Raw genomic sequence first — 21269 nt, forward strand, 5'->3', positions numbered from 1 at the left:
AGCGCCGACCCCATTGAGAACATATAGAAGACAAATCATTCTTTTCTGCCACAGCTGTAACAGCTGTGACAGAGAAGAACGATGTTTGCCCATTGAATTCAATGGAGCCGGCAATACAGCCGATTCCATTGAAAGCAATGGGCTGCCGGCGATCGCAGGATGAATTGTAGGGAAGGGGTTAAATATATAACCCCTTCCCTGCAATTCATCCAGAAATGTGTTACAATAAAAATATATACCGGCGTATAAGGCGACGGGGCGTATAAGACGACCCCCCAACTGTCACCTTATACGCCGGTAATACAGTGGAGCAAAGAATAAAAAGCATTACTCACTTCTTCAGACGATCTGCGCCGCTCCTGCAGGCTGTCACTCCCTCCTGGTGTTTGCAGGCTCTTGCTCCCTCCTGGTCCACGGCAGACTATTGCTTTCTCTACAAAAGGCTTTAAATCCCTGCCTCCAGAAACACATGTGCCTTCAGCCAATCACAGCCAATGACAATGATGTCATTGAATGGCTGTGATTGGCTGTGTTTCTGGAGGCGGGGATTTCAAGCCTTTCGTAGAGAAAGCAATAGTCTGCCGTGGACCAGGAGGGAGCAAAAGCCTGCAAACACCAGGAGGGAGTGACAGCCTGCAGGAGCGGCGCAGATCGTCTGAAGAAGTAAGTAATGCTTTTTATTCTTTGCTCCACTGTATTACCGGCGTATAAGGTGACAGTTGGGGGGTCGTCTTATACGCCCGGTCGCCTTATACGCCGGTATATATTTTTATTGTAACACTTTTCTGGATGAATTGCAGGGAAGGGGTTATATATTTAACCCCTTCCCGACAATTCATCCTGCGATCGCCGGCAGCCCATTGCATTCAGTGGAACCTGCTGTATTGCTGGCTCCATTGAATTCAATGGGCAAACATCGTTCTTCTCTGCTACAGCTGTTACAGCTGTGGCAGAGGAGAACGATCTTTACGCTGACAGTGCGGGGGGGCCCACTCTTGCCGCTATTGTGGCTTAATAGTGGGACCTGGGAACTTGAGATGCAGCCCACCATGTAGCCCCTCGCCTGCCCTATCCGTCACTGTGTCGTTCCCATCACTTTGTAGAATTGCCCAGATTTTCACACATGAAAACCTTAGCGAGCATCGGCGAAATACAAAAATGCTCCGGTCGCCCATTGACTTCAATGGGGTTCGTTACTCGAAACGAACCCTCGAGCATCGTGGTAATTTTGTTCCGAGTAACGAGCACCCGAGCATTTTCGTGCTCGCTCATCTCTATCTAGCAAGCTTTCAAATCTACTTAGGATTTATCCTCAAGATTAATGGAGTAGATCCAAAAAAGCATACAGAGATGAACATTCATACCATCTAAAATGATGTTTTCAAATCAGAGATACCATTCCACCTTAATTGGTGATGAAATTACCAGATCCACCAGGATACCCAGAAATCAATTACTACAATACACAGAGAAGGAAGAAAACAATTGTGTACCTCTATTAGTGACCTACAATTCACTCCTAGAAATACTAAGGAAAACTGCAAGGAAACTCCATTTTACCCTACATAAGAAAATTACATTCCCTGACCCTTCCCTTCTGTGGCAACTTTGAAATTTAAGGAACTTTATAATCAGCAGTGCATTGCCCTCCGACACACAAAAATAAACTTATTCCTACAATGTAAGGAGCTGCAAGACCTGCTCACATGTACAGGACTATAAGATGCCTAAGACATTCACATGTTCCACGTCCACCTGATTCTCTGCAGTAAATGTCTAGTTGAGGGGCTTTATGTTGGAGAAACAGGGCAAAAACTTTAACCGAGGATGAGGTCTCATCATCAAGCAATTAAAGAAAGAAAGACCGAATTACCTAAGGCTGAGCATTTTTCTAGTCACGGATACAACATAGAACATATGAAAGTTAATATATTAAAAGCTAACTTGAAATCTCAACATTATAGAACAATTTGGGAGTAAAATCTTATAATCACCTTTGACACATAGGCATAAACATCTCAAGTGGCTTCATGCTACAATGGAGCTTATGAGAAACCTATAACAGAGATAACACAATGGCCTGTTGACGCCCAATTTAGAGACCAAACTAAAACTTTCAAAACCTTATCAGTGGACTAATTAAGTATTTACCCCTCTACTCATCCTGTTCTGGTACTGTTTTAAGTGTTAATTAATCACACAATGTCTGGGCCTTTTAATACATATTTGGATCTATTTCATTAAGCCCGAGGAAGAACCCTAAGTAGGTTTGAAAGCTTACTTTATAACATCATGTCTTTTTGTTAGCTATTAAAAGATATCATATCTCCAAAGCAATTTTGTTTCTCTAAGGCCTGCTGCACACAAATGGTCGGCCTTCATGCCTACCTGTCACTTTTCTTCTTTATCTGTACCGCGGATAGCTGCGGCGAGCCGCTGTCAGACGTGCGCAGTGCAGATTTTAAAAACATATATTTTTCCTGCGCCGTAATGAGGCAATGACGTGGGTACCCGCAATCTATCCGCAGTTTCAATTGTGGATGGGCCGCGGGTCGGACGGCTTCCACTGACTTCAATGGAAGCCATCCCTGCAGAATCCTCACTGAAATAGGACATGCTGCAATTTTTCCTCCACTCACATAAACCTCAATTGGTTTCCGTGAGTGTGCAGGAAGAAGCGCTTTTACATAGCATGTTATGAACGGTATTTGCTGCAGTGCCACAGTGGGGACACGGACCGGCACATCCGTTAGTGTGCAGCCGACTTACTAATGTCAATCACAAGATGAAGGACACACTGGTAACATCATCAAGGCACCCTGGCTTCTAATTGGCTGCACTTTGACCTCTTTAGCAGGCATCATAGGAAATTTGATTCTTCCTTTGATTTTTGCCAAAATTTGGTTTGGACTTACCCAATGTGACTTTGCAAAAATTGGGTTGATTTTATTGCCAGTCTGATCAACATGAGCAAGGCTATTAGGAATTGTATAGTAGTTTAAGTTACCTTTACATGGAGAAGCTATCATTCAGTTACTCAGAAATGTTGTTGAAGCATATGAACAAGTCATTTGTTTGCTTTTACAAAGAACAATAATTCTTAATTAGTTGTTTGTTGAGATATTGTTTATAGAACAGATCTCCATGTAAATTTATCACAAGTTGTTCAAATATGAACAACTCTGACTTTACATCAGATTACTTTTGATAATAAGGACTATTTTTTTGTAAACTGAAACAAAATGACCAGCGACTAATAACTCATCACCCTGTTGGTGATTGTATTTGCACTAAATGACTATCATTTGAATTTGCTCTTTCGAGTGATTCGAGCAATAGCCATCCCATGTAAACATAGTATGTTAGGCTGAAAGAAGACAATGTGCATCCAGTTCAGCCTGTTTCCATTCCACTTGTTGATCCAGAGGAAGGCAAAAAAACCCACATGAGGCAGAAGCCAATTTAGATTATTGTGGAAAAAAATTCCTTTCCGACTCCATATTGGAAGTCAGAATAATATCTAGATCAACATTTGAAAGTTCCTACCTGACTCCAAGACCCAAGTCAACAACCCCACTGGTTATTAAATGTCTATATCCTGTAATGTCATAACACTCTCAAAAGACATCTAGTCCCCTCTCAAACTCCTCCATCGATTTTGCCATCACCACTTCCTCAGGCAGAGAGATTCAGAATCTCACTGCTATTACAGTTGTTAGGTGCATTGTTCAGACACAATCTTCTGCTTTTGTGTCCGGCAAATATGGGCATCGGACCATTCTCTCTGTTCCTTGAGCTTATATTCACACTCTTCCAGCACTCCTATGGTTAATAGCTTCTGGTCTTCTGTTCAGCTGATGCTCCCTTTCTAATCACCGTCCTATATAGCTGTCCTGGGCCTTTCAGACCTTGTTGCAGTGTTGATGAGAGTTTGTTCCCTTCACTTCATGTCCAGCCCCTGCTTCGGCAGTTACCTTAATACCCTGAATTCTGCTTGTGCTCTGTGTTCTTCGTTCATGTACTCTGTAGTCTGTTGTTCCCGTTGTCCACTTCTCTGTTTATCCTTGTCCACCAGGGTAAGTCAGCGCCTAGAGGAAGACAGTGGGGTCATCCTTATCTGAATGAGTGCTCCGATTGTAGGCAGGGGTCTCCTTCTCCAGGTTATCAGTTCAGGGCAAGATACCTTCCCTAGTTTCCATCTATATACGGGGCTGTTCATCTGGTATCTTACCATCCACGCTGGGGTTGGCTGTCAGCCGTGCTGGATCGGATCTTCACCTACCCAGAAGGTTGACACAGTGGTTCCATATCCACAGTCCTAACAACAGTAAAGAATTCCCTTCAGTGTTGGTGAGGAAACCTTCTTTGCTCTAAATATAGAGGATGCCCTCTTGTTATCCTCATAGTCCTGCATATAAACAGATCATAGGAGAGATCCTTCTATTGTCTCTTAATGTATTGGTACAGAGTTATGTGGTTACCTAGTAACCGTCTTTTTCCCAGGATGAATAATCCCAATTTTGATAGCCTCTGTGGGTATTCCAGTCCTCTCATTCTCTTTATTAATTTAGTTGCCCTTCTTTGAACCCCCTCAAACACTGCAATGTCTTTCCTGAGCCCTGGTGTCCAGAACTGTACACAGTATTCCATGTGAGGCCTGACAAGTGCCTTATATAGTGGAAGAATAATGTTCTCTTATACCTCTATTATGGCACCCCATGACTCTATTTGCTTTTACAGCAGCTGACTGGCATTGATTAAATCTACAGTCAACTAGTACCCCCAGGTCTTTTTTCATCTCAATTTTCCCTAGCAGTACCCCATTTAGTGTATATTGTTGACATCCATTTCTACTGCTCATGTGCATGACCTTACATTTATCAATGGTGAGCTTAATTTGCCAATTTTTCAGCTCAACCCCCAGTTTATTTAGGTCCATTTGCAGTCGAACATTGTCCTCATGGTCTGCAAATATTGATATTTTACTGTGCCGTCCCTCCATCAGACCATGAATAAATATATTGAAAAGAATACGGCCTAACATTGAACCCTGTGGCACCTCGCTAGCAACGGTGTCCCAATCAGAGTACGAAGCATTCATTACTACCCTCTGCTTTCTATCTACAAACCACTTCTTTACCCAGCTATAAACATTTTCGCCCAAACCAAGCTGTCTTATTTTAATATATAAATCTATTATAAGTAGAGATGAGCGAACTTACTCCTTTCGAGTAATTACTCGATCGAGCACCGCGATTTTCAAGTACTTCCGTACTCGGGTGGAAAGATTCGGGGGGCGCCGGGGGCGGGGGGAGGTGTGGCGGAGCGGGGGGTAGCAACGTGGAACAGGGGGAAGCCCCTCTCTCCCTCTACCTCCCACTCCCCGCTGCAACCCCCCACTCACCCACGGCGCCCCCCGAATCTTTTCGCCCGAGTACGGAAGTACTCGAAAATCGCGGCGCTCGGGCGAAAAAGGGGCGTGGCCGAGTAGGTTCGCTCATCTCTAATTATGAGGTATCTTTATTTGTCAATGTATGTGTTAAAGGGGTTGTGCCGCGCCGAAACGGGTTTTTTTTTTTTTCAACCCCCCCCCCCCCCCCGTTCGGCGCAAAACAACCCCGATGCAGGGACGTAAAAAAAAAAACGCTCAGCGCTTACCTTAATCCCCGCGCTCCGGTGACTTCTATACTTACCGGTGAAGATGGCCGCCGGGATCCTCTTCCTCCGTGGACCGCAGCTCTTCTGTGCGGTCCATTGCCGATTCCAGCCTCCTGATTGGCTGGAATCGGCACGTGACGGGGCGGAGCTACACGGAGCCGGCATTCTGCACGAGCGGCCCCATTGAAGACAGGAGAAGACCCGGACTGCGCAAGCGCGGCTAATTTGGCCATCGGAGGCCGAAAATTAGTCGGCACCATGGAGACGAGGACGCCAGCAACGGAGCAGGTAAGTATAAAACTTTTGATAACTTCTGTATGGCTCATAATTAATGCACAATGTACATTACAAAGTGCATTAATATGGCCATACAGAAGTGTATAGACCCACTTGCTGCCGCGGGACAACCCCTTTAATGGTACTGTACAGCATAATGAGTTTGGCAGTATTCACAAAGGGTAATCAGATAAGGAATTTATTAAAAAAAAATCTTTATTTATCAGTCATATTAAAATATTACTATTTAAAATGTATACGTTTCACAAAAGAGTACAGCCCTCACACAAAAACAGTACATCATCAGTCAAATATGCATTAATATAATGATTGATGTCCCATATGCATGTTACAATGTATAACCAGCATCATATCAAAATACATTAATAACAGTCACATGTTACAATGCAAAATAAATGAACATAGTTATACCATATAAAACACAGGCCTAGATGCAAGTGCTATGCGTTTTGCAAAAAAAAATGCGTTGTTGTACATGTGACTTTCACGCATGTTAAAATCGTATTTTATTTCAATAGGAAAAAAGAAAAATCGCATTTGCATGAAAATAACATCTGCATGAGAGTGCGATGCAATTTTTTGTTTCTTTTTGGTCTACAGAAAATAATGGACACCCAAAATAATATTACCAAAAAATAGAACATGCTACAATTTTTCTATATTGCAGCATCGCTGCATTCATTTAAATAAACACATTGAAATCAAAATCACCATGTGAATACCCATCTGTATTGCACTGTTATATGGCACAGTACGGTATAGTAATTTGCACAGACAATCATACAATGGCCAAAATAATAATAGTAATAATAGTAATAATAAGTATGAGAGAGGTCGCCGTTTACCAATAGAAGGTGCTATGCACACGCCCTATTAAATCTATGGCTGCCCCTAGTTTTTCGTTACTACTTTTATTGTAAATGTGTCACAATGCTACTTTATGTGTGTGTTTCTACACTTCTAGGATGTATTGTTATCTTGTATTTTAACTCTTATTTTTGTATTTTTTTAGTTCAGCAGCCTAAATGTTTTTACCAACACTCAGATGAGGGGACCAGTGAAGTGTGTTGAATCTTTGTTTGGTGCCCGCAGTGGAACCACAGAGAAAAAACGTGATAAAGGTAATTTCACAAATCACAGCTAATCAATGTAGCCGCAGGATATTTAGGAAGAGGAAGTAATGTGTAATTTCTGTGTGCACATATTAGGTTCTCTGTACACCACATTTCAGTGCAGGTTTAAGCAAGTTTGAGGTTACTTAAAATTAGAGATGAGCGACCATGCCACGGCTCCATTGAAAAATGCTCGGGTCCCCATTGACTTCAATGGGGTTCATTACTCGAAACAAACTGTCGAGCATTAGAAAAAGCTTGGCTTGAGAAACAAGCACCCAAGCATTTTGGTGCTTGCTTATCTCTACTTAAAATCTCATTTTCAAATAAATTGTGTTCACATGAAATTACATCCAATATTGTACTGGGGTAATAGGGCCCTCCAGTAAAATTAATTCTGGAGGGTTCACTGTACAGCTACATGTAAATATTACCTAATCCCTGTTCGCAAATTTCTGGGCATTGCGTTCTCCATACACATTGTTAGTGAAAGCTTGCTAATTGGTATGTTTTTAGGTATCCAAATTAATAGTTAAATGCTCGACCTTAGGGTGCGGGCAGACGAGCGTAGGCGTATTTACGTTCGCACGAGCGCAACGTATAATCGCCCGAGCGATCGTTTTTCACCGATCACGACCAGAGCTAGAAAGCGTATTTTCGTTTGTTCCTACTTTGCAAACGGTCTTTTCGGCGATCGAATATGCGTTGGCGCGTATTTCGGTCGCATATGTTCCGTTTTTTTTCGAATTGCCGTTTTTACGCGCCGTAAAATCGCCCATGTGAACGAATACATTCGAAACCATTGCCTCAGATGGTCACGTATATACGTTTGGTCGCAAAAACGCGCCGTTTATGCGCTCGTCTGTCCGCACCCTTAAAAGAAGCTTACAAATCACACACACACACCAGATGTAATTTGAAATCATCTCTCCCTTTATTAGTGGTACATTTAAATTTTATAGGGTAAAAGTAAAACAGAACATATTCTATTGTGCTTAATATCCTTCTGAAACATACATGTACAAAATAAAATATAGCTTTGTCTTGGATAATTTGTTCTGATAACACCAAGGTCGTCAGTCTTGTTGTCTAAAGTTGCTCAACAACCTTGATCATCCAGTGCATCTGCTAACTTCTCATGAAGGAAAATAACAAAATAAGATATAACATACTGAAGCATATAAGATAGACACAAGAAGACAAAATGGATACATATTTACTGCTGTGATAGTAGCTCTCTTTTATAGAGCAGTTTTCTGAATACCTTGTACATCCAACAGTAATAAGTCAAGAGCCTGTGAGGTAGCGATAAGGGCTCTTGCCATATCACATGCCATAACATTTATTACCCGGCCATTAGTTATTGCTAGTCCCCAGACCCCACTATTGATGCTCCCAGAGCTATTACTTCACTATAACTCAACAGTATGGGAGGTCACTCAGAAGTTTCATCTAGCTGGCAGGATTCTGTTTTTGCTCTAATTTGTAGTCAGATGTTTGATGCATGTGAACACCTAAGAGTGACAAAGTACAAAAAATACTAGCATATGTCACTCTTGGGCAGCTGTAAGGTAATCCAGCACTATTGTGTGTTGGTTAGTCACAACAATGAATTAAGCTTGAATTGCATTAGTTTGATTAGCTAGCCCTAATACTGTGAAACTTTAATCATCTAGACAGTCTCTAGCTTTCACTAACTAATTCCACATTTGTGGTATGAGTGGGCAAAAAAAAATCCTATTAGCCATGCCCACAGACATTGCCTGAAGGTCACCATTTGGCCTTGGCAATTATCGACAGCTCTCTTGAAGAGTGTGTATTCAGAGCTTTCCATTTATGACAGACCATCATGCGGTATGGTCCATTGTATCTCAGTTCCAAACTTTTTTCTTGATATGTTCTTTTAAGGACAACCCAGTCACCTGAAAACAAAACTATGAGACTCCTCTTTTGAGCCTGGATCTGAAATTGAGAAAAATGCACATTTATGAGTGACAGTTAACTGCTAGCATAAAGCACTCACGTAGGAAGTGAGAGCCTCATGCCAGGACTGGAGAAAGTATAGGCCTGTTACAGGGGCCCTATCAAACACAACTTCATAGGGGTTCAACTCAATGTTACGATTAGGCACAGGTCTGACTGGGTAGAGGGATAATAAAATGTGTACCCCCATTATTTTCATTATTTTATTTTACAAGCCACACCTCCAGCTAATGTGAGAAGAGCTATACGTAAACCAATAAACTCCAAAACACCTATCTCTGGTAGCTGTATGCAGTCAATCTGCAGTCTCTGAAACAGACAGTTTGGCCTTGAAGTAACAGTGAGGAGGTACTTTGACCAATTGGCCTGAGTTGTGACGGGCCCTTACCATGCAGCCCTGTACAAACCGGGTTGCAGCAATGTTGAGCCCTGAGGCAAGCCAATCAGAAGACACTATACCACACATTACCTCCTTGGATTGATGGGTTTACTCAAGGCTCAGGTATGACATCATGAAGTAGAGTGTGGGGGGGAGGCACAAGAAATGATCCTTTCTTCAGACCCCATCAGTATTCTGTTCGCTCCTCTCATTTGCCAGTCCTCCTTGTTTCTCTTTGAGGCCTTTTCCTGCAATTTAAGCAACAGAGAGATATCCATACCCATTTTGGGTACAACCAGGTTAACAGCCATTACCTCAGTCAAGGGGAATCAGGCTGCTGCATCTACTCTCTGGTTCTTTAGAGCCTCGGGAGTTACTTCCCTGGTGTGAGCTTGAACCTTGATGACAACTACCCATTTGGGTAGAGATAAAACATTGTACAACAAAGACACTGCTTCTGCGTTCCGGATTGGTTTACCCAACGATCCAACAAAATTTCCACTGCGCTAGAAGGGTGCGAAATCAAATGCGATTCGCAAAACAAACCTTGAGTCTTACAATCAGCCAGTCTACACATAGTAGTAAACGCCATCAACTCAGGCCGCCTGAGTCTACAGTCCTAGGAAGGGGGTGTTTTTTTTCCTACAATTGCCAATATTGGTTATCAATGCGTAACCTCTTCTGTTTGTCCATCTTCATGATATCTGGAACAATCTACAAAAAACTAAAAAACTGCATAAGCAATTGTTTCATTTTTAACATGCTCAAATGCAATCATTGTGCTATAGGACATCTTGTTATTCTGTGGGCTCTAGTGATTTAAAATACAAAGTATTTTCAGGCTGCTTACTGGTTAAGGTCCATTTAGACGTAACGATTATCGCTCAAAATTTGCTCAAAAGCCATCTTTTGAGCTATAATCGATGTGTCTAAATGCACGGCCATCATGCACTTTTTGTGCACTACTCGCTCATCGCTAACTTTTAGCAAGCTAAAAATCAGCAATGAGCCTTATCAGCACCATGCGCTGAGTTCTCAGTGGGATACCACTGATAGAATTGTTTCAGCTGGTATTCGGCTCCAAGAACACAGCAGAAGATTGCGCTTCTGCTGTCTTCTGTGTACCCCGCTCAGAGCGCTCAGCTGTATACCAGCTGAGCACTCCGAGAACACTGCAGCTGTATACAGAAAACAGTGCTCCATCTGTCTTCTGCATACCCCACTTAGAGTGCTCAGCTGAATACCAGCTCAGCACTTCGAGAACACAGAAGCTGTATACAGAAGACAGCGCTCCAACTGTCTTCTGTATACAGTGGGAGCCTTCATTTACACACTAATAAGCTCTTAAGTAGGGAATGCGAGTTTAAACAACATTTTTAAAAGCTAGTTTCATTTCGATTAATTCAAGACAATCATGTATTTAAAATCTGCCCTTGCCACTCCTACCTTCCCTCCCACCTTTCCAAATTCAGTGGGAGGAATGATGCTGTATTAAGAACTATTGTCATTAGTATGTGAGGGTACGTGCAGGGCAGTCTCATACTTAGTGAATCTGACAGCTGAAGGATTTTTAATTTGTACTCATACAGCAGGTGGACACCAGCAGAGGCTAAATATTTATTATACTTCAGAAGTAAGTTCAGCTTGTTTCAGAAACACATCATTTTAGGCTTTTATTTAAATAAAAATTTAACAGTGATTCTTACCCAGCTTTCCTGAGGCAATTTTACTCAGCTTTCCACACTGTACCGGATTTGGCTCTCCGCATCTGTCTCTCCCAGAACCTGCTCTCACATCCTCCTATTCAAATTTTTGCTAGACTGGTGTGTACTGAGGAGGGGCAAACCCATTGCATACTTTCAATCCTTCCCTTTCCTTACATGATGTAGCTCCTTGGAGTCCAGCTAACTATTTGAGCATCTTGTTCACACTTGAAGTCTTACAGTCTAACAGAGTACATCTCATATATAACAAATACAGAAGTCCTTCACACTCACACACACAAACGTTCACAAAAATAACAGATTCACATTATTGATGGTCAGAATCAACAAGTATTACATTCTAATTCTCCTATGCTGCAAAAATTACACTTTTTTCATTCACGTTGCACGGACAACTTTTAAATCACTGTAAACATATTTTCTTTCAACTTTTTTTTACCTTTTGCACAGATTTGCTGAGACATTGTGCATAATTCTATGCAGTAGTTTGTCTGATCCACTGCACAATCTTCTCCTAAGCTAACAGCCCCAACCTTTCACCATTCCCTCTAATCTTTTGAGTAGCAGAAGCTATTAACCCTCTCCTTTCAAGACTCATTTTAAGAAATCCCCCATTGCAAATCCACATACCGCAAATAGTTATTCATTCTTACATAGAATAAAAGTAGAAATGAGTCTGTAATTACATGGAATTGCCAACAGTGTACAGACACAGGTAAGAAAGTCTTACGGTTTGACGTGTCTGCCCACTATCTGCCACCCAATGCTGCTGACGATCCTCAGAAGCCAACCCATGGCCGATTTCCACTAACACAACTAGCCAAGCATCCTTCTGGATTCATATCAGCTCTTTTTAACATTTCTTGACATTCTTGCACTGCAATTTTAACTCCCCCAACCCAAGAAGCTGCGTAGCAGTCTTCTGGACAATGCCCTGTTCAGCGCCATTATTTAGCAAGTTCCTCATAATTTCACTCCCTGTTTACTCCTGTATCTCTGATTTACACAAAAATACTCAAAATACTGGGCAGTATATCTAAACAATAAGCATGCTGAACAGCTCTATTGCCCTGATCAATCTCAAATTCAAAAAAGAAGAACACACCCGGGAGGGCAAAAAAAACAAACGCTTTCTTAAACTTTTGCTTAAATTCACCTGTAACACACACCTCACTCTTTATATGTCACATTAAAATATTCTCTGTCTAGTCTACCGGAGCAAGAAAAGGGTCTGGACAGCACAAGAACATGACAAAATGAAGTGCATATACAGTTAGGGCCAGAAATATTTGGACAGTGACACAAGTTTTGTTATTTTAGCTGTTTACAAAAACATGTTCAGAAATACAATTATATATATAATATGGGCTGAAAGTGCACACTCCCAGCTGCAATATGAGAGTTTCCACATCCAAATCGGAGAAAGGGTTTAGGAATCATAGCTCTGTAATGCATAGCCTCCTCTTTTTCAAGGGACCAAAAGTAATTGGACAATGGACTCTAAGGGCTGCAATTAACTCAGAAGGCATCTCCCTCATTAACCTGTAATCAATTAAGTAGTTAAAAGGTCTGGGGTTGATTCCAGGTGTGTGGTTTTGGATTTGGAAGCTGTTGCTGTGACCAGACAACATGCGGTCAAAGGAACTCTCAATTGAGGTGAAGCAGAACATCCTGAGGCTGAAAAAAAAAGAAAAAATCCATCAGAGAGATAGCAGACATGCTTGGAGTAGCAAAATCAACAGTCGGGTACATTCTGAGAAAAAAAGGAATTCACTGGTGAGCTTGGGAATTCAAAAAGGCCTGGGCGTCCACGGAAGACAACGGTGGTGGATGATCGCCGCATACTTTCTTTGGTGAAGAAGAACCCGTTCACAACATCAACTGAAGTCCAGAACACTCTCAGGGAAGTAGGTGTATCTGTCTCTAAGTCAACAGTAAAGAGAAGACTCCATGAAAGTAAATACAAAGGGTTCACATCTAGATGCAAACCATTCATCAATTCCAAAAATAGACAGGCCAGAGTTAAATTGCCGAAAAACACCTCAAGAAGTCAGCCCAGTTCTGGAAAAGTATTCTACGGACAGATGAGACAAAGATCAACCTGTACCAGAATGATGGGAAGAAAAAAGTTTGGAGAAGAAAGGGAACGGCACATGATCCAAGGCACACCACATCCTCTGTAAAACATGGTGGAGGCAACGTGATGGCATGGGCATGCATGGCTTTCAATGGCACTTGGTCACTTGTGTTTATTGATGACATAACAGCAGACAAGAGTAGCCGGATGAATTCTGAAGTGTACCGGGATATACTTTCAGCCCAGATTCAGCCAAATGCTGCAAAGTTGATCGGACGGCGCTTCACAGTACAGATGGACAATGACCCCAAGCATACAGCCAAAGCTACCCAGGAGTTCATGAGTGCAAAAAAGTGGAACATTCTGCAATGGCAAAGTCAATCACCAGATCTTAACCCAATTGAGCATGCATTTCACTTGCTCAAATCCAGACTTCAGACGGAAAGACCCACAAACAAGCAAGACCTGAAGGCTGCGGCTGTAAAGGCCTGGCAAAGCATTAAGAAGGAGGAAACCCAGCGTTTGGTGATGTCCATGGGTTCCAGACTTAAGGCAGTGATTGCCTCCAAAGGAGTCGCAACAAAATATTGAATAAAAAAAAAAATTTTGTTTGGGTTATGTTTATTTGTCCAATTACTTTTGAGCTCCTAAAATGTGGAGTGTTTGTAAAGAAATGTGTACAATTTCTACATTTTCTATCAGATATTTTTGTTCAACCCTTTAAATTAAACGTTACAATCTGCACTTGAATTCTGCTGTAGAGGCTTCATTTCAAATCCAATGCGGTGGCATGCAGAGCCCAACTCGCGAAAATTGTGTTACTGTCCAAACATTTCTGGCCCTAACTGTAATTATCTTATGTGGATAAAATATCCAAGGACTGGCAACAGCCTGTGGCAAGGGTACATCATGCAAATTAAAAGTAGAACACTGCCATCTGTTTCTTATGATACTTCCAGTCTCTCCACAGTCTATTGATTTGTCCCCTAATACAGTCTGACGTTTTTAGTTAGTCTCGTAACCCTTGTCACGTACATAACGTCCTGGAACAGGTATGTTGCTGCACATAACAATGTGTCCTCATCCGTTTACAAATTTGTTATAAGTTTGTTACAAATTCTGAGATGTTTCCTATGGCTCGAGGTTCAGGTCTCATGTGTAGATTTATTATGTAAATATATTGCCTGTCTACTGTATAGTGGCCTCCTGTCATGTAAGATTATACTGGTCCCCCAACATAAGTCAAGTGGTAATGTCCAAGTTGGTTTCTAAGGAATGTTGCACATCATATACACCTTATACAATGTTGCATTGCAATCTAAGGACACACGACACAACATTTTCACAGGGATTATTATTTCTAAATTTTTTTAACAAGTCAGCAGAGTACAAAGCATACCCCTCACCACTTGGGAGTTGATGCTTCACTCGCTTTCCTTTACTAAAACAAAGAACCTTAAAAGAAATCCATCTTTTTAACTATTTGTAAAATCAACCATATAACATAGATTTAGTACTGATTAATGATTGATCACACAACAATCTTTTTCTACCTTTTCCTCTCAGATTTATTAAATTACTACTGCAACCTTCATCCACCCTCTTATCCCAGGATAATATATGACAATATGCATTTTAACACAAGGGTACAAAAGCTGTTCTAGTAGTTACAAAGTATCATAGATTTCCTTGGCAAAAACAGCCTGGTGTAAAAATCATGCACATTCACAGGGTCAAGACAATAACACTGAAAAATGTCCTTTTTTGACAGGTTCACACTACACACACACACACACACACACACACACACACTGAACACCTGTTCCCCATTTAATACAGTTTTCTTACCCAAAAACATGCCATCTGTCAGATTTTTTGACATGCATCTCAAAGCATAACAGTACTGCACTCCTTGGACAGTAAAGTGGACAATCCTAACCGCAGGGGAGGATGGATAATTTTGTAAGAAATACGATTTCTTACCTTTCCGTTTATAGAGCGCTCTGTCTGTCGTTCCCAGAGACGAGAAAATCACTGAATTCTTTGCTGGGATCTGGAGTAAGATATTCCACTGCCAATTTGTTAGCAAAAGCTTCCTATTTGTTATGTTATGTTTTTAGGTATCCAAATTAATAGTTAAATGCTCAAGCATTCAGGAAGCTTATAAATCACACACCAGATGTGATTTGAAAGCATCTCTCTCTCTCTTTATTAGCAGTACATCTCAATTTTCTAGGGTAAAATAGAACACAACATATTATATCGTGCATAATAAGTTTCTCAAAACAAATGTGTACAAAATAGGATAGAACTTTGTCTTTGACTTTGTCTTTGAGAATTGGTACTGATAACACCAAGGCCATCAGTCTAGTTTTCTTGTCTCAAGTAGCTCAACAACCTTGATTGTCCAGTACATCTGCAAAGTTCTCATAACAGAAAATAAAATGATATAACATACTGAAGCATATAAGATGGATACAAGAAGACAAAATGGGTACATATTTACTGCTCTAACAACATCAATGAAAAGGTGGCTGCATTTGTGTGCTGCCATATCTCCAATGATGTACAGTATATGGAGAATATGACAAGTGGGAATTGATGAACCCCCATAGGGTAGGATTCCAGAGATGGCATTCATGGCGTGTATTGTAAAAGTTGAAATCATGCATTACAGTCACAGCATGACTAAAACTGTATCGACACACAGTTGTATCACAAAACAGTAGGTCTGAGGGGATTCAATTGGCATGGCATGCTGGGAGTTATAGTACCCTATGGAGGGGGAAGTGATGAAAGAAATGGGAGAAAGGGGACACATACTTTTTTCAGTAGTAGCCTTCTGCCTGGCCCTTGCCTCATACTGCTTCTGTCCTAGCGGGCCTCTCAATAATCTCCTGTCTGATTCTTGCTTTTGACTAGTGGCCCTCTGGACTCTGTGAGCCAGTAATACTAGCTTAGGTACTTCTAGGCTGCAGGCAGTAAAACAAACCTGCAAGATGTTTGTTGCTGGAGGTCCCTGTAGTAACATAAAGACGATGGGGTCCAGGAGAGAGAATATCAACCAGTCTGTCAGTGCACCAAAATGTCATCTCAGCTAGACAATGTATCTATATACAGTAAATATATAAACTAGTCAGTGTCTTAAATTAAATATAGGTTGGCTGAGATGCTATACGCTATCTGTATAGTGCAGATGTAGTGACCTCAAAAAGGGCACTACATAGCGCTGTTTAGTTTTGAGGACCGGTAATATAATAACTGGCTATAGGGGTTTAATCTGAGTCATTTTGCACAGGTGATGCAGGTAACCTAGCAACCAGTTAGGTCGTTTTTATTCAGCTGCACAGGATAGAGAAAATGCCTAGAGACTCAAGTGATGCAGGTAGCCTAGCAACCAAATAGATTGTGATTGACTACAGATAGACTGGTCAGGTGACTGAGGCGAAATATAGGGGGACACAACGGTCACAGAAAAGAGAAAGGGGGAGAAGAAAGGGAGAAGCAGGAGAGAAGGGGAGAAACAGAGAGAAGCAGAGAAGGAGAGTTAGCAGTGACAGTGAGTAGAGGGGAGTCTGCTATCACAGGGAGAGTGAGCTATCGCAGTGAGGAGAAGAGGAGATGCTGAGATGCAGAGGACAGGAGAAATAAAAGAGAGCTGACATGAAGGGAAGGAGATAAAGAGATGCACATATGAAGAGGGATGGAGAAAAGAAATTCAGAGTAAGCATCCTCTATATGAATGTGTTATACACAAGTATCTTAATTGCTGCAAATTATATATAATTCACGGGCAATTCACAGGAGATATCATTTGTTACTCACTGTGTGTTGAAGAGAATTACCTCATCTCCCTGTCTGACTTAATAATAACACCGTGTTTACTACAAGTTAAGCAGAATATATAGCTCTGTGTGTTATTCAGCATGTCACTACTCAATACTGCAAATCATGCCCAAAACAATCATAATTACCCACTAGTAAGCCCACTATACTAGCCAGTGTCTTAAATGAAAGTATAGATTGGCTGAGATGCTATACACTATCTGTATAGCACAAGTGTGGGATTCAGCTATTCTCCTGTGGGCCAGTCCAAGCCTGATTACATCTTTGCATACATTTTCATTCTGCACTATTTTGCTTCCTATGTTTGATATTATTCTGTGCAGTTTGTGAGCAAATTTTTTTTTTCGCATACGTTAAGTTTAGAACCTTGCCATGTTATACCTTTAATTATATCATGTATTTATTTTATTGTAATCTTTCATTTTCTTGGAAAAGATAAAGACAATCTAGCCCGTTTCACACGAAGAGACTTTTCAGACAGCTGGTTATTTGAGCTAGCTCCTGTGGGGTGAGTACATAATAATAATAATGCCACCTTATGTAATATTATATAGGTTTAATAATTTAGGCTGACCTTTTACCAATGATGTATTTGGCTAGTTTCAGTTATCTAAGGTGACCAGATTTTCCCAGGGTCAAAGTGGGACAGAGGGGTGTGGTCAAGTGGTGGGGCTTCTCACAACGTATGATTTTAATGTTTGCTGTTATAAAAAGTACAGGGACATTTAACCCCTTAACGACCAGCCCATAGTCTTTTTACATCCTGCCCAAGTGGGCTTTATTCTCTGAGGACGTAAAAACATGCATCCTGCAGAGAATAAAGCCCTGTGGGCTCTGGACGTGACAGCTCCATGCTGTCGGTGCCCGCAGATAGCCGATGGCATGGAGCTGTCATCCTGGGCTGCGGGCAGTCCCCACCGGCATTGCGATCGGCGCTATCCAATGGATAGCGCCTATCGCAAAAAAGTTTTTTAAAAAAAGTTTAAAAAGTTAAAGATTCAGCTGCCCTGATGGATCCGATCCATCAGGGCAGTTGAAATTTCTCACCCGGCTTCCCTGATGTCTGCTGCGGAGAATGGGTCCTCCGGGACCCGGGCGGCTCTTCTGCGCATGCGCGCCAGACGAATGACGTCACGCGCATGCGCAGAAGAATGGGGACCCCGGGGAGTTTAAAATCTCCTGGTTCCCAGCTCCTGATAGCACCGATCGTGAAAAAGTTAAAAAAAAAAGTAAAAGTAAGGTTAATTTCACCTCTCCTCATGGATCGGATCCATGAGGGGAGGTGAAAATACTCACCCCCGGTCCTCAGCGGTGTCCCGGTCTTCCGGGACCTGAGTCCCCTTCTGCGCATGCGCTCCCGATGATTGACATCGGGCGCGTGCACAGAGGGGCTCAGGACCCAGGAAATTTAAAAACCCTCTGCTCCTGGCTGCCATGTGTAGCCAGGAGCAGAGGGATGTCACTGCAAAGATGATCACTGTTATCCAATGGATAGCAGTGATCATTTAAAGTAAAAAAAAGTAATAAAAAGAAAGTGTAAAAAAGTTTAAAAAAAAGTTTAAAAAGTAAAAAAAAAAGTTTAAAACGCTTACATTTCATCTCCCCTCACGGATCATGTCCATGAGGGAGGATGAAATTACGTACCTAAGGCCCCCAAATTCATCTGCGGACCTTACCACAGCTTCTGCGCACGTGGCCGTCGCCAAAGCGGCGGACGCATGCGCAAAAGCCGTGGATTGACAGGATAACTTAAAATCTCCCTGCTCTTGGCTACAAAACTTAGCCAAGAGCCTGGAAATTTCACGGGGGGCCGCGGTGAGCGGTTCCTGACCACGTGTTCGCCGTCATCCAATGGATAATGGCGATCACGTAAAAGTAAAAAAAAAAGTTAGTTTCATCTCCCCTCACCAATGCGATCGGTGAGAGGAGATGAAACTTTTTACTGGAGGCCTCCGTATTTGCACCCCAAAGCGATCCTCATCCGTGAACTTACCCGGATTCTGCACATGTGACCGCCGGCAAAATACCGGACACATGCGCAGGAGTCGGGGAGCCCAGGAAACTTAAAATCTCCTTGCTCTCGGCGACCAACAGTCGCTGAGAGCCTGGAGCAGTGACGGGTAGCCTCGTTGAGTGGTCCCCGGTCACGTAATAAAAAAGTAGCGATCTAACATAGGTCAGTCTCACATGACCGGATAGGAATTACGGATTCCGCATGCGTCTGATCTGCGGTAATATGCAGATCAATCGCATTGGATTACACAATTCCGCTCACATTAGTGGGTTGGAATTGTGTAATCCACTCGCAGAAAAGAGAACACGGGACAAACGGGGGTATCCATTTTGGGGTGAACATCTTCATTCCTATGTACATTGTACAAAAAAACCAGTTTTTAATTTGACAAAATTGCCAAAAAAATGAAAATTGTAATTTTTTCCTTTTGCTTTGCTTAGATTCATTCAAATACTGTGGGGTCAAAATACGCAGTACACCCCTAGATAAATTTGCTAAGGGGTCTAGTTTTCAAAATGGGGTCATTTGTGGGGGTTCTCTATCATTTTGGCCGCTCAATGGCTCTACAAGTGGGCAATGGGGCCTGGAATTTATTCCGTTGTACCCTGAAATCCAACGGGTGCTCCTTCCATTTTAGGCCTAGCCATATTTCCTTTAAGTAGATTAGGGCCACAATCGGTTTGTTTCTGAACACGGGACAAACGGGGGTATCTATTTTGGGGTGAACGTCTTCATTCCTATGTGCGCTGTACAAAAAAACTGTTTTTAAATTGACACAATTGCCCAAAAAATGAAAATCATAATTTTTTCCTTCTGCTTGGCTTAGATTCATTCAAAAATTGTGAAATCAAAAAAGTCATCGTACCCCTAGATAAATTTGTTAAGGGGTCTACTTTTCAAAATGGGGTCACTTGTGGGGGTTCTCCATCGTTTTGGTCACTCAATGGCTCTACAAGTGTGTAATAGGGCCTAAATCTCCTTCAAGCAAAATCTCTGTTCCGAAAGCCACCGGTTGCTCCTTTCATTTTGGGCCCAATTGTGCATACAGACATAATACTAGGGCCACAATGGGTATGTTTCTGAGCACGGGACAAACAGGGGTATCCATTCTGGGGTGCAAATCCTCATTTTCATGTGTACTATAGAAAAAAGTCCTGTCTTTAAAATGACATATTTGCAAAAATATGAAATTTTAGTTTTTCTCCTCTAAATTGCATTGACTCCTAAAAAAAACTGTGGGGTTAAAATACTCATGACACCCCTCAGTGAATACGTTAAGGGGTGCAGTTTTTAAAATGGGGTCACTTGTGGGGGTATCTATCATTTTGACTCCTATGAGCCTTTCCAATCTTGGCTTGGTGTAGGAAAACAAAGTGTACCTCAAAATGCTGAAAAGTAATGTTAAATTTGTACGTCTACTAAATGGTTAAAAAAAAACGAAAGTTTTTCCATTGTGCACCCAAAATAAAGTAAATAGATGGAAATATATATCTTAGCAAAAATTTCTATATTATGTTTGCACATATTTGATATATTGCAGTTGGAAATGTGAAAAAATGAAGATTTTTTCAAAATTTTCCCAATTTTGGCACTTTTAATAAATAAACACAAATTCTATCGGTCTTTTTTTTCCGCCTAAATGAAGTACAACATGTGGCGAAAAAGCAATGTCAGAATCGCTTGGATATGCAAAACCTTTCTGGTGTTTTTCCATGTTAAAGTGACACGTGTCAGATTTGCAAAATTTGGCCTGGTCATTAAGGAGCAAACAGGCTTGGTCACTAAGGGGTTAAAAAAAGAAAGGGAGGAAATGATGCAGCATTTCCACATCCAAAATACAGTCAAAATCTGTACCATTGCTGTGGATTTTGACTGGAAGTATTATGCGGCGCTTCCCTTCACCCACTTCATGATATCAGCGCTCCCTTGCTTACAGTTCCCAGCAGTCTGTAGTGACCTCACCTGACCAGCGTCGCCCTACCTGACCAGGTTTCTGAGAACCTGGAAGCTAGGGGGCGCTGGCTGTGGGAAGCCTTTGGAGGAGTTGAAGGGGAGTGCCACATAGTATCAAATCACTGACGGATATGCCTGTGATTTCCAGTCAAAATCCAAACCAGTGGTTTGGATTTTGACTGTTTTTGGGATGCAGAAATGCTGCGTAATTTGCCACAGAAATTTC

General features: G+C 41.7%; 2 protein-coding genes across 2 annotated transcripts in view; both read left to right on the plus strand.

The window, feature by feature from the left end:
* Positions 1–21269, plus strand: part of LOC136626156 (alpha-2-macroglobulin-like) — a 459985-nt gene that overhangs the window by 339934 nt on the left and 98782 nt on the right. The gene's annotated exons all lie outside the window — the stretch shown is intronic.
* Positions 1–21269, plus strand: part of LOC136624976 (alpha-2-macroglobulin-like) — a 250447-nt gene that overhangs the window by 130802 nt on the left and 98376 nt on the right. Inside the window, exons 16-17 of the mRNA XM_066598904.1 lie at positions 6968–7076; positions 17512–17584. Of these exons, the coding sequence (XP_066455001.1) occupies positions 6968–7076; positions 17512–17584 (182 nt within the window). The remainder of the gene's footprint in view (positions 1–6967; positions 7077–17511; positions 17585–21269) is intronic.

This window comes from Eleutherodactylus coqui, chromosome 4 (genome assembly GCF_035609145.1).
Source record: "Eleutherodactylus coqui strain aEleCoq1 chromosome 4, aEleCoq1.hap1, whole genome shotgun sequence".
NCBI lineage: Eukaryota > Metazoa > Chordata > Amphibia > Anura > Eleutherodactylidae > Eleutherodactylus > Eleutherodactylus coqui.